General features: G+C 33.4%; 1 protein-coding gene across 1 annotated transcript; it reads left to right on the forward strand.

Moving 5' to 3' along the window:
- The first annotated feature begins 2,601 nt into the window (after positions 1-2,601).
- LOC126882480 (uncharacterized) lies at positions 2,602-11,373 on the forward strand. Its single transcript, XM_050647445.1, has 5 exons — positions 2,602-2,775; positions 7,186-7,585; positions 7,846-7,850; positions 8,310-8,586; positions 9,965-11,373. Exons 1-5 carry the CDS (start codon positions 2,697-2,699, stop codon positions 10,425-10,427), a joined length of 1,224 nt encoding a protein of 407 aa, XP_050503402.1. The 5' UTR covers positions 2,602-2,696; the 3' UTR covers positions 10,428-11,373.
- The last annotated feature ends 1,677 nt before the right edge of the window (positions 11,374-13,050 follow it).

Raw genomic sequence — 13,050 nt, forward strand, 5'->3', positions numbered from 1 at the left:
GAAGATATGTGTTACTATAGAAAAAATTGGAAGCTGAGATAATGGATATAAATGAGTTCAATATTATGATGTCTCCGATGCATCGATGTCTGCGATGGTATCCGAGGCACCTGGTGGCACCTGGACCATTGCGGTCATGATATTCGTGTTCAGCGAACCCAAAAACCTCTGAGTAGTAATATTGAACTCATTTATGTTAGTTATTTACGAATTATAAATATATCCTTTTTTAACACTTCGAAAATGCATTTTCCTTGTTCAATAATGCAATTTTCATTTCGTCATCATCACTTTATTTCACAAAGTTTCCTAAGGCTTTTACGAATCGAATGCAACAAGTTTCATTGAGATGAATGCTGCTAACAAAACTAAAATTTTTGTAAAGTTTTCAGAATTTTGGCCACTAGTGCAGATAAATTATAAGTGCAGAATTTTTAAGAAAACATATACATATTATGTTACACTCGTGCTCCGAATTAGGACAATGCAGTGGCGGCTGGTCAGAGGTGGAAAGGGAGGCTTAGCCTCCCCATAAATTTTTTACACCTGCTACACTGCTAACACTCTTTTGTTTACTTTGCTATTTTGCTTAGCGTTAGAGATATCGGAAAAAGTTATTTGAACAAGTTATTTCAAATAATATTCTAACCCCACATACCAAATTTCATCACAAAATTCGCACTTTTAAAAAATCCACGAGGAAAAAAAATTTTCCTCTGATTGGCTGTATACCATTTATTACAAAAAACCATGAAATCCTTTATAAAAGGTATATTTGTTAAAATCCCTCACTAAAAGTCTCACTACTCTTTCTGGATCCCGCTCATTTCACATTTCCATTATAATCTCATAAACCTCTAACACTCAACCCTCTCTCCTATGGTTGACTATATCATATGACGGTCTGTTTTGTCGAACCCTTAGAGTTCTGATTGGGTAGCCTGCATGGACCTTGGGAAATGATCGTATGAATCTGAGCTTATCTTATACATCCCTCCCTGATTTTGAGACATTTCTACATCTGTGTCTCCCCCATTGTGATCTTTTATGGTACTTCCACATACTACGGCAACTTCCGACCATTCGAATGATATCGATTTTCTAAGCCCTAGATGTCCACATAAGAGGGCTTGAGAACGTTCATTAAGTTTTCGTTTCAACGCGTAATGTGGTTTGCCTATCTATTTCATTACAAATATTCTAACTTTTACATCAAGTTCATTTTCATTCTAACAGAGTATTTACCCTAGTGGGAGCTACTGTTTTTATTGTTAATAATTTAACAAACTTTATTATCACAAAACCAACAGGGAAATTTTAACTTCCTGTGGAACTGTCATTTCTGTCATGTCACCATTCAGGATTTCCGCTATCAAAGTCACTTGCTTCTACACAGCCATGATGTGAACAAGTCATATTTAGCTCAATGGTATCTAGGGCGTGAAACATTGGATATTTTGTACATCCATACGTAAAGTCACATCAATTTTATATGTTCCTATGACGGATTAATTTTAAAGGGTTTTTACCCTAATATTTTTATTTTGGTGGTTAGCATGTATGATTCAAGTGAGTATAACCTATAACTTTTTAAAATCATAATCAAAATTTTAAATAGTTTGCATCATTTTATCAGGTTATACACTTTTTACGAAACACTGATTATGATCGGTCAACCGATTGAAAACTAGTTCTGTTTGTTTTATGATGTAGCTCTGTATAGGGATTTTAACAAATATACCTTTTATAAAGGATTTCATGGTTTTTCGCACTTTTAGTTTTTTCATTATTTGTAGTCAGGATCTTAAAATCGCAGAGGCTGCTGGCCGGAAAATCTCACAAGCTAATGCTCCGCGCAGCCCAGCAGCGTTTAAGGATGGTTTAAGGAGACCCGAAACTCCTTAGAGCTGCATTATCGCTTAACGCACACGCTGCCCAGAGATTGGGCAAGTGCGGCTAACCGGCCAGTAGCCTCCTCTGCGATTTTAGGATCCTGACTATAAATAATGAAAAAATTAAAAGTGCGAATTTTGTGATGAAATTTGGTATGTGGAATTAGAATAATATTTGGAACAACTTGTTTAAATATCTTTTTCCGATATCTGTAATGCAAAGCAAAATATCGGTAATTTACTGTGTTTTTGGATTCGCAGTAGGCCGTTTTTAGAATTAAAAAAATTCACTTGAGTATCTTAAAAAGTGTAAACCTTCAATCTGTATGGACTGCAAAACTTCAAATCTGTATTTATTTTGATATGCATATCTACTTACAGAGACAGAATTGTTAACAAATAAACGACACACACTTTGGTAATACACTTTTACAAGTGGGGACAAAATGCAGCTCTGCTTCAATTATTCGTATTTGAAGTGCTTCAGAAGTATCCCGGCCAATCCTGATGTCTGCACGTTGGTACCAGTAAAGATTTTTATTAATACGTAGGTCTTTATCATCAATACCCACCCATCTCAAGTTACTCAATATTAATATGTATTTGTAATAATTCATTGCACAAAAGAATTGACACAAAGAAATTGTTTAAAAGTTTATTGTTATTCGTTTTCATAATTTTATATTGTTTGGTTGAAAATTAAAACTGTAAATTTACTTTCTTGCAGATTTACATATGTACATGAACATGAACTGAATGTGTATAAAGATATAGGTTTTTACCAAAATTTTTAAATAACATATTATGGCTGTCATGTATAACTGTGTAGTTTCTGTAGGCGTCACCTTAATACTGTTTCATCTGGTAGCTCTTATACATGCAGGTAAATACAATTAATTATTCATTTTTTTGTAGCTTAAGTTTGTTAGGTTTTTTATTCGAAAACTGGCCTGTATCGTCGTCCACGTTAGCGAAATTATTCCGATTCGATTTTTTTGCACAAACTTACTCAAAAAGAGGTCCTTATAACAAATAAACAGGGTGCCAGGCGGTGCCGTGGTCGCAAAATCGTTTAAAAAATTTTTTTTAAACAAATTCACAAAAAATTTTTTCATTTTGAACAAACTTTTTTTAGATAACTTGAGTCATTCTGAACAAAAAAGGTCTCTTGTCATTTTTCTTAAAAATTGATTGTTGTCAAGTTATACGCGATTTAAAATTTAAAAACTGCCAAAATGGCCATATTCAAGTCTTAATTCGATGTCGATAGGCGACTTAAACCATATATTTTTCGACTGCACTAAATATACACTTGAAATATTGGAACTAATGACGGAATTAAATAATATAAAATTTCCTCTTCCAGTAAATATTTCAGCACTCCTCGCTTCATTTGATAAAAGAGTCTATGACATATTAGTTTATTTTGTGATTAGGACGAAAGTAAAACCTTAAGTCTTAATAACTCGACTAAAAATTATATTATGAAATTCTGAAAGTGATCAAATTAAAGTTTAAAATCCGTCCTTCAAGATTCTGGAGAAATTTTTATAGTTATTTTATTACAAAGCTGTTATTTTTAATTATTAACAATTAGCGCTATGCTATAGTCCAGGCTGTATCGTCGCCCTCTTTAGCGAAATTATTTCGACTAGATTTTTTTTGCACAAACTTACTTAAAAATTGGTGCTTATAACAAATCCACAGTAAAAATAATTTTTTACTTCGAACAATTTTTTTATATAACTTGGGTCTCTCTGAGCAAAAAAGGTCTCTTATGGTTTTTTTCTAAAATTGATTGTTGTTATAGACCTAGATCCCGTGTACCAAAAAAAAAATTGAGTAATAGCACGCTGAAAATTTGTTAATACCTTAACGGTGTCTAGTCGGACAAAATTTGATGTACGGGAACACTGGAACAGGGGAAGTTTTAATTGTGGAACAGTTTAAAAATTTTAAACGTCAGATTACGAAAATGTCCCATGTATTTTGTCGGACAGAACATCCAATTGATACGTTATTCTTTCATTAATCTCTCTTGCAAAAATCAGACTGCTATTACTAACCAACACGATTCCTGCCATTTGACATATTCTTCGTGTTCCACTCATTAAAATGCCCAGTTGGTGACAAACAATTATTAAAAGTCAATGAAAATCAATTAAAAGTTCTGTCCGACAAAATACATGGAACGTTTTCGTAGTCTGACGTTCCAAATTTTTAACCTGTTCCACAATTAAAACTTCCCCGGTTCCAGTGTTCTCATACATCAAAGTTTTAGACACCGTTAAGCTATTAACAAATTTTCAGCTTGTTATTAATCAACTTTTTTTTTTGGTACGCGGGATCCAGTTCTATTGAGTTGTACTATCATTTTCACATTTTTCAAATTTTAAATCGCGTTTAACTCGACAACAATAAATTTTAGACAGAAATGACAAGATACCTTTTTACGAAGAATGACCGAAATTATAAAAAAAAATTGTTAGAAGTAAAAAAATTATTTTTGTGAATTTGTTAAAAAAAATAATTTAAACATATTTTCGACTAAAGTACCGCCTGGCACCCTGTGAATTTGTTATAAGGACCTCTTTTTTAGTAAGTTTGTGCAAAAAACTCCAATCGAAATAATTTCGCTAACGGGGGTTGACGATAGAGCCTGGACGATAGTGCTAATTGTTAATAATTAAAAATAACAGCTTTGTAATAAAATAACGACAAAAATTTCTTTTGAATCTTAAAGTAGGAATTTTAGACTTTTATCTGGTAACTTTCTGACTTTTATAATATAATTTTTAATCGAGTTATTAAGCCTTGAAAATGACCATTTTTGCATTTTCCAAATTTTAAATCGCGTATAACTCGACAAAAATCAATTTTAGAGAAAAATGACAAGAAACCTTTTTTGCTCAGCATGACCCGGATTACCTAAAAAAATTATTAGTTCAAAAAAAATTATTTTTGTGAATTTGTTTAAAAAGAATTGTTTAAACAATTTTTCGACCAGGGCACCGCCTGGCACCATGTGGATTTGTTATAAGGACATCTTTTTGAGAAACTTGGTGTAAAAAAAAACGAATCGGAATAATTTCGCTAACGGGGGCGACGATACAGCCCCGATAATTTATTGATTGGAGCTATTTATGATGTCGCTATATCAGAGAATTCTTAAAATCCTATGGACTAACCGGGTCACAAATGAGGAGGCCCACAGAAAAATGAATAAGAACCAAGAGGTACCATCAAATCTCGAAAGTTTGAATACTTCGGACACTCAATGCGAAATAAATCCAGATATTCTCTCCTACAAGCCATCCTGCTGGTAAAAATATTTGCAAAGTGAGGTCCAGGAAAAAGCAGAACGTCCTGGCTAAAGAACCTCAGAAGCTGATTTAACACAACATATGTGCAGCTTTGCCGCTCTGCTGCATATAAGATAAAGATTGTCATGATCATCGCTAACATTCGTCACGGATAAGCACATCAAGAAGAAGAAGAATGCTTTTTTCGGTACTATTCTTCTTTTGGTGCCTATTCGTTTCGAATATTGGCGATCACTCTGGCCATAATTATTTTAATAAACTGATGCTTTAAATAGATTAGTTGTTGTTTTGGAGAACCATTTCCTCAGGTTCTAACATTGATATTCTTCTTCTCCAAATTCCTCGCTTTACGAATACTTTTCCTTGAAGGATTACCTTCAGTAATCAGTATTTAGTGCCTTTTATAATTATGTGTCCGAGATATTCTAACTTTCTTCTTTTAATGGTATGCATCACCTGTCTTTCTTTAACCATTGTTCATAATACGGTTTCGTTGGTTATTTTGTCCGTCCATGATATCCTTAGGATTCGCGTGTATTCGCCTTCGATATGTGGCTTCGAGAAGCCACATCTCGAAGGCTTTAAGTTTTTTCTCCATCGTTTCAGGTGCTATTCTGCCGTCGTAAGCAAAAACGCAGTATCTACACTGTAAATTTAGATATAGTGTAGATACTGCGTTTTTGCTTACGACGGCAGTATACCTAATACATTATAAAAATACAATATACTGCCGTCGCACAGTGGTCCAAAAACCCAAAAAGCTGGACAAAAGTAAAAAAAAAAATTAACGTTTCGAGAATTTTATTACATTTTCTAAAAGAGAATTAAATTTCCTATTCAGTGTTGGCAACCCTAGAGCTATATATCTCCTATATCTGAATTTCCAGTTCGGTTCAAAGTTGACCTTCGTGCGGAACAAAAGCGCAGTTAAGAATAGCGAATATTTTATACGCACAGTCTTGTGCGTGTATCTCGAAAATGAAATGTGCAAATTCAATTCTGCAAAATGGAGGATATTCGTGGAGCCATTTTTAATAAAATCTGATAATATCAAAATATTTGTATATGTTTTATATTTAGTAGATTTTAAGTTGCATTTACGTAATAAGATAGTATATATTTTGAAAAAATTAAATTTTCAGATAGCCAAATAGTTATGTATTCCATCGAACTCCAAGGCGTTATTACAATCATATTTTAGCTTATATTTCTCTCTTTAAGATTAAAAAAAATAGCTGCCACTATCTGCCCCTTTGGTTGTGCGAGAATTTTTTGTACAAGCGTTCTGCGCTATGAGTTTCAATATGAATCGTTAACATAACAACGCAGAATAAACAGATCATGCCGCAACATTCAAGTAGTTGTTATGACTGTTATCTTTAGTTGTTTCAGTATGGTATTCCAAAATCGTATATAAAAGGGTCAGGTAGAGTATTGTTGAAAAATAAAGTAAAAATTGGTTTTGACTTTTATATGATTAATAATAGAAATTAACGTTGGATTAAAAAATTAGCGGATTGCATCCGCCATTTTGTTTTTTAAATTTCGATTTCGGATTCGTAATCAGCAACCTCAAAAATCCCCGGATATCAAATTTCGACGGTATTACTTACATTTAAAATATATAAAACCGCCGTATTACATCCGCCATTTTGTTTTTTGCAATTCAGACTTCGGATTCGTAATTAGCGACCTCAAAAAACCCTGGATGCCTAATTTCATGTAAATCAAAAAACGCTTTCATATTTTGGCCATCTTTTCGGGTTTTTGGACCACTGTGCGTCGTAAGCAAAAATGCAGTATCTACACTGTAAATATATAGTGTTAATTTCCAGTGTAGATACTGCGTTTTTGCTTACGACGGCAGTATTAGTAATTTTTATTCCATATTATTTTGTTTATTTTAAAATTTTCGGTACACATGTACCTGTTAAATATCGTGTACTGTCTGTTTACATATTTCATTTTAGATTGCCAGATAGATCCTTTTGACGGTAAAGCACCATTAGTTCTCACAGCAAAAAATGCATCAATAGTATATCCAAACTCTGGAGAAACAACATTAGACTTCCGCAACGAAGAGATTGTTATCTTTGCTTGCCCTGGAAGCAATATTTTCCTCGATGGATTAATGCATCAAACCACAGTAGAGGGCAAGTGTTTGCCAAATTCGCAGTTTGAAGTTTTTGGAGAGCTATATTCCTGGACCGATATAACCTGTAGCTCCAATCCTAGAGCTACGGTAAAGAAGACAAATTCTCACTGCCCTAGAGATGCAACAATAGTTAAAATAGGTTATGATTTAGGAAATAGCCACCTTGTATCTATTATGGAAATTTGCTTTAACACATCATCTCAAATAGCACTTTGGTAATTATTTAGTGTTGACTCACCGCTCCCACAAGTCTGACAACTGTATATATGGTATCTGCCTTACCTTCTTATCATTTTAAAATCAACAATTAACTGCGCTCGGCTTTAATTTTTGTATTTATCTCATTTAAAAATGTGAAATTTTCACATCAATTTCAAATTATGGCCGCCATTACAGTATGCGCAGATCGCTTACGTATGGATTGATGACAGTTTATTTCTGCAATGTTTATGTCTGCAATTGATATAATATGCAGTTTATGTCTGCAATTAATATAATATTAATTATTAATAAAATTAAAAAATTAATATATTATGTATTATACAGTACAATTTCTCAAAGGAGGAAGACCTAACCCTTCGGTCCAAACCTAACTTTCGGGTATTAGAGTGTAGAGTGTTTTGTTAATTATTAATAAAATTAAAAAAAAAATAAAGCACCTTCCGTCTTTGCACAAGAAATTATAAAAAATTTTAAATTAGGCAACATTGCAGAAATAAACTGTCATCAATCCATACGTAAGCGATCTGCGCATACTGTAATGGCGGCCATAATTTGAAATTGATGTGAAAATTTCACATTTTTAAATGAGATAAATACAAAAATTAAAGCCGAGCGCAGTTAATTGTTAATTTTAAAATGATAAGAAGGTAAGGCAGATACCATATATACAGTTGTCAGACTTGTGGGAGCAGTGAGTCAACACTAAATAATTACCAGCACTTTATTCTCGTTATGACCTAATTGCCTCCATAAAGTCAAACGATGAAACCATTGGCAGAGCAACATTTTTTGAAGATAAAGACCTGTATAATATAAAAGGTCGCGTTAACACATACTATAAAAAAAGTCGTCAAAGGACTACTATAAACAATTTGCTAGGATTACCACCTACATCATCAAAATACATAAGTAGTGGGGATTTATTTTTATCCAGAGGACATCTAGCGGCCAAAACTGATTTTCTTTATGGATTTCAACAAAATGCTACTTTTAGGTGAGTAAAATATAGCAGATTTATTTATTTTATCCATCACAAGTCCATCACAATACCTGCTACAGCCCTTAAAGGGCCTTGACTTTCTCAAGATTTCTAAGTCATTCTTACCTGTACCTTACTGGGACTTATCAGTTTGTAACAACGATGTTTTCATCATCCTGTCGATTACCCAGACTGGCTACCACAGCTTTGGTCTACCGTTTGTTTTTGATTGAGGTGGAACGCTCATAGCTGACTAGGAAAGATGTCCCTAATGCCTACTGTTATACTCGGACAGGAGAGAAGATCACGCCAGGGCACACAGATCACAGTTTGGTCCATGCGTTCTGCGTGCCCCCATGACCAGCCGCCTAGCAACTAAAACCACCCCCTCTTCCGACCCGGAATATCCCTGGACGTGTTGGATAGTGAACGATACATGGGAATATTCCGCGCAGTCTATGTAAGTAGGACTAAAGGAGAAGATTGGCATAGATCATCCTATATTATTCTCGCCTTCCTAAAAACGGACAGGCGGATAGGGGGGAGGTCTTTGAGAATAATCTCCTAAATGGAAAGCCGTGTTTCTCCCCTGTACTGTACTCTCCTATATAAGATCAGAAGACACGCAGGGGGATTTGTGGATAGTGAGCTGAATATAAGTATAGTATTAGCTTGGTCCCCCTATACTATTCTCACCTGCCTGAAAACGACAGACGGATAGACGGGAGTCTGCTCTTGAAAATGGGCATTATTTAACTGATAATCGACCCAGTGAAGCCTGCCTATAAATGGTAGAAAAAACCCACTTACTTTGGGTTTAAAAAGACTTCAAGATGATTATAAATAGGTAGGCCTTGGAAAAATTTTAATTTCATATGTGCTTGTAACTGTTTATTCCTGTTGAGGGAGTTTTTTTATTTAACTTTGGTTTACCTAGTCTTCTCATTCCGACCAGTTCTACTGCTCTTCGTTCTGGTTGACTTTAGCCCGAATTTACATTCTCGGTCTTACTAGTCTGGGGAACTGAAAAAATGGTTAAATACCAAAAAACGTATTAGAGAAATAATGCAAATGAAACAAACAATCACAGATGACTGATCAACAAAACAATTTATCTGGTTCGGGCATATACAAAGAATGAATGAACAACCTAATACCAAAGGAAATATTAAATGACAACGAGAAGAAAAAAGAACCAGGTAGACTGAAAACAAGCTGAACCAAAGGGATAGACAAAGAGCTGAGTGAAAGAAACAGAAGAGGAATTTTAGAACAACCAAACGAAGTAGAGATTTTAAGTCGGAAAATGGGGGAGAATAATATAAAGCGACATGTAGTAGTAGTATATCATTGTCTATATTATAAACATATTTTCTAATTTTTTATATTTTAGATATATAAATGTAGCACCACAATGGCAAAGTTTCAATGGTGGAAACTGGTACCGAGTTGAAAGGAGTTGCAGAAACTATGCAGATAGAAGGAAAACCAACTTACAAATCTGGACAGGCACTTACGGTGTAGCCACATTGCCGCATGGGGTCACCCGAAAACCAACAGAATTATATTTGTATGTTAATGGAAGGACAAAGGCATTACCCGTTCCAGCACTTTACTGGAAAATAGTTTATAACCCATCCAACAATAGATGTGTGGTACTTATTGGATTAAATAATCCATTTGAAACTAATGTTTCAAGACATATAATTTGTAGGGACATATCTAATAGCGTAAACTGGTTAAATTGGCAAGAAAATAATCAGAAAAAGGGATATTCGTATGCCTGTACGTGTAATGATTTTAAAAGTAAAGTTGCCTATGCACCTTCTCTAAAGGTGTCTGGAATATTATACTGATAGGGGTTATATTAGGGCGATTTTCTAGACAGAAATCAAGTAGGGTTCAAATAAAATATAGGTACAGTGCTAGACAAAATTCCCCCCTCGTATATTTTGAACGGTTACTTATATATAATTTATAATAGTGAAATTTGGAGGGAGAAATAAACGGATGTGGGCTAAAATATATATACATATATTTGGCCAGCTCCGAAAAATAGCGTAACGTGGAGCAGTTCGGGTCGGTGGTCTATTTATCCCTCTCTACCGGCGCTTAACTTTCTCTCGCTAGCATATGATGGCCGTTGCCGCTGTAACGTGTCGTTCCATTACTCCCACCTCTTGGTAGATATGCTCACACTCGTACAACAGACAAAGATAGCTAGACCACCGTACTTGATATTGACGTTACACCCCAATGCATTGAGTGGCATACCCCTCGCCAAGTCTATCCTTTTACATGTCTCTGTGTAGGCTTCTCAAATAGTCATAACAGGTGACGTAATAGTGACAGATGACACTTCAACCGATAATTTAAAATGGTACCTTATGACAAGTGATACCTCGTTTGAAACTTTGAAAGGTATTGAAAATACCTATTTAATAATACCTACTAATAGACCAGGGTAATAAGACAAAAATATACCCTGTTCGTGACACTTCAGCAGCCAGGTTACTGAAGCGTTTTTTCGACAAGTAATACCTACAGGAACAAATTGTAACTATTTCCTGCGTAGGATCTGACGGCCATTTTTATTTATAAACAATTAATTGTCAAAAAATGGCATTTTTCCCTTTTTTTTCAAATCAATGAAAACAATGAAACTTATGATTTTTTTGTACAAATATCTTTGAGATTATGGAAAAAGCTTTAAAATGACATATTACAAATTGTAGAAAAGAAAAAAAAAGACGTTCTCACAAACAATTTATTTTACAACTGACGACCGGTTTCGCTGTCTACAATATTCACAGCATCTTCAGGTCACGGTATAAGTCAAATTAAATGCTACAAATAACAAAAATCAGAGTTAGTTAAGTGGTCTGGTTGAAATCAAAGGATAATGATCAAGCCAATATTAAAGTATATATATTTATGCATACATATAAATACTCACATGTACGTAAATATGGTGTATAACCCTCACACTCACATATATGCACGCATTCAAATGTAGTGGCAACAAAAGTATGTCAAGTATAAGTATAAAATATACACTTACTTTCCGGTATAAGGGAAGCATATAGTAGTATTCAATATCATACTTTTTCTCTATACTATGCTAAAGGGAGAGTTGGTAGAGGGACAGATTTGAATGTAATACATTAACAAAAAATCAAAACAATTGGCAGGATCTTGAGGGGATTAGTAAGGAAACACGACATTAAACCGTGAAACCAAAAAAAAAATTTTTTGGTTATATATAAAGTGATGTTATTTTTATATTTTTAATTAATAGTGTATATTTTAATTTAATTTAATTTTAAAATTAAAATATACACTATTAATTAAAAATATAAAAATAACATCACTTTATATATAACTAACAATTTTTTTTTGGTTTCACAGTTTAATGTCGTGTTTCCTTACTAATCCCCTAAAGATCCTGCCAATTGTTTTGATTTTTTGTTAATGTATTACATTCAAATCTGTCCCTCTACCAACTGTCCCTTTAGCATAGTATAGAGAAAAAGTATGATATTGAATACTACTATATTCTTCCCTTATACCGGAAAGTAAGTGTATATTTTATACTTATACTTGACATACTTTTGTTGCCACTACATTTGAATGCGTGCGTGTATGTGAGTGTGAGGGTTATACACCATATTTACGTACATGTGAGTATTTATATGTATGCATAAATATATATACTTTAATATTGGCTTGATCATTACCCTTTGATTTCAACCAGACCACTAAACTAACTCTGGTTTTTGTTATTTGTAGCATTTAATTTTACTTTTACCGTGACCTGAAGATGCTGTGAATATTGTAGACAGCGAAACCGGTCGTCAGTTATAAAATAAATTGTTTGTGAGAACGTCTCTCTTTTCTTTACTACAATAGTATGGACTCACACATGCAACCCATTCATTATTTACATATTACAAAGTTTGATATACTCATTTATTGTTAATATAATTGCGAAAAAAGGTCGGAATTGCAAAAAAAAGAATATTTTCGCAATAACTGCTGTAAAAGTTAGTTTACAGGTTTGAAATTTTTGTCCAAGGAGGATTCTTTGGTGCTTAATATGTGATAAAAATTTCAAAGCGATTCATTCAATTGTTTAAATTTTATTCGAATTGTTTATCTCCGAGAGCATTTTTTTGCAATAACATAAGTCAGAAAAAAATGACGTTAGAACCATTCCACAGGTGTCAAATGGAAGAGCATGAGCTATATTTTTTGGATAACTTTTTCCAAAAAATTTACTTTTTTACCCTGTTTTAAGTGCACAACTACCAAGGAATGTTATTTATATCATAATTGATAAAAAATTGTAATAAATATATATATATATATATATATATATATATATATATATATATATATATATATATAATTTCTTATATAACAAAATAAAAAGTTTATAAGGTTTATAATTATTTACGCTACTTTTGCATAGTTATTTAT

The sequence above is a fragment of the Diabrotica virgifera genome, chromosome 3 (assembly GCF_917563875.1).
Source record: "Diabrotica virgifera virgifera chromosome 3, PGI_DIABVI_V3a".
NCBI lineage: Eukaryota > Metazoa > Arthropoda > Insecta > Coleoptera > Chrysomelidae > Diabrotica > Diabrotica virgifera.

Coding starts and splice junctions, on each gene's coding strand:
- LOC126882480 (XM_050647445.1), top strand. CDS start 2,697: ATGGCTGTCATGTATAACTGTGTAGTTTCTGTAGGCGTCACCTTAATA. Junction 2,776..7,185: donor GGTAGCTCTTATACATGCAG/GTAAATACAATT, acceptor ATTTCATTTTAG/ATTGCCAGATAGATCCTTTT. Junction 8,587..9,964: donor CAACAAAATGCTACTTTTAG/GTGAGTAAAATA, acceptor TTTATATTTTAG/ATATATAAATGTAGCACCAC.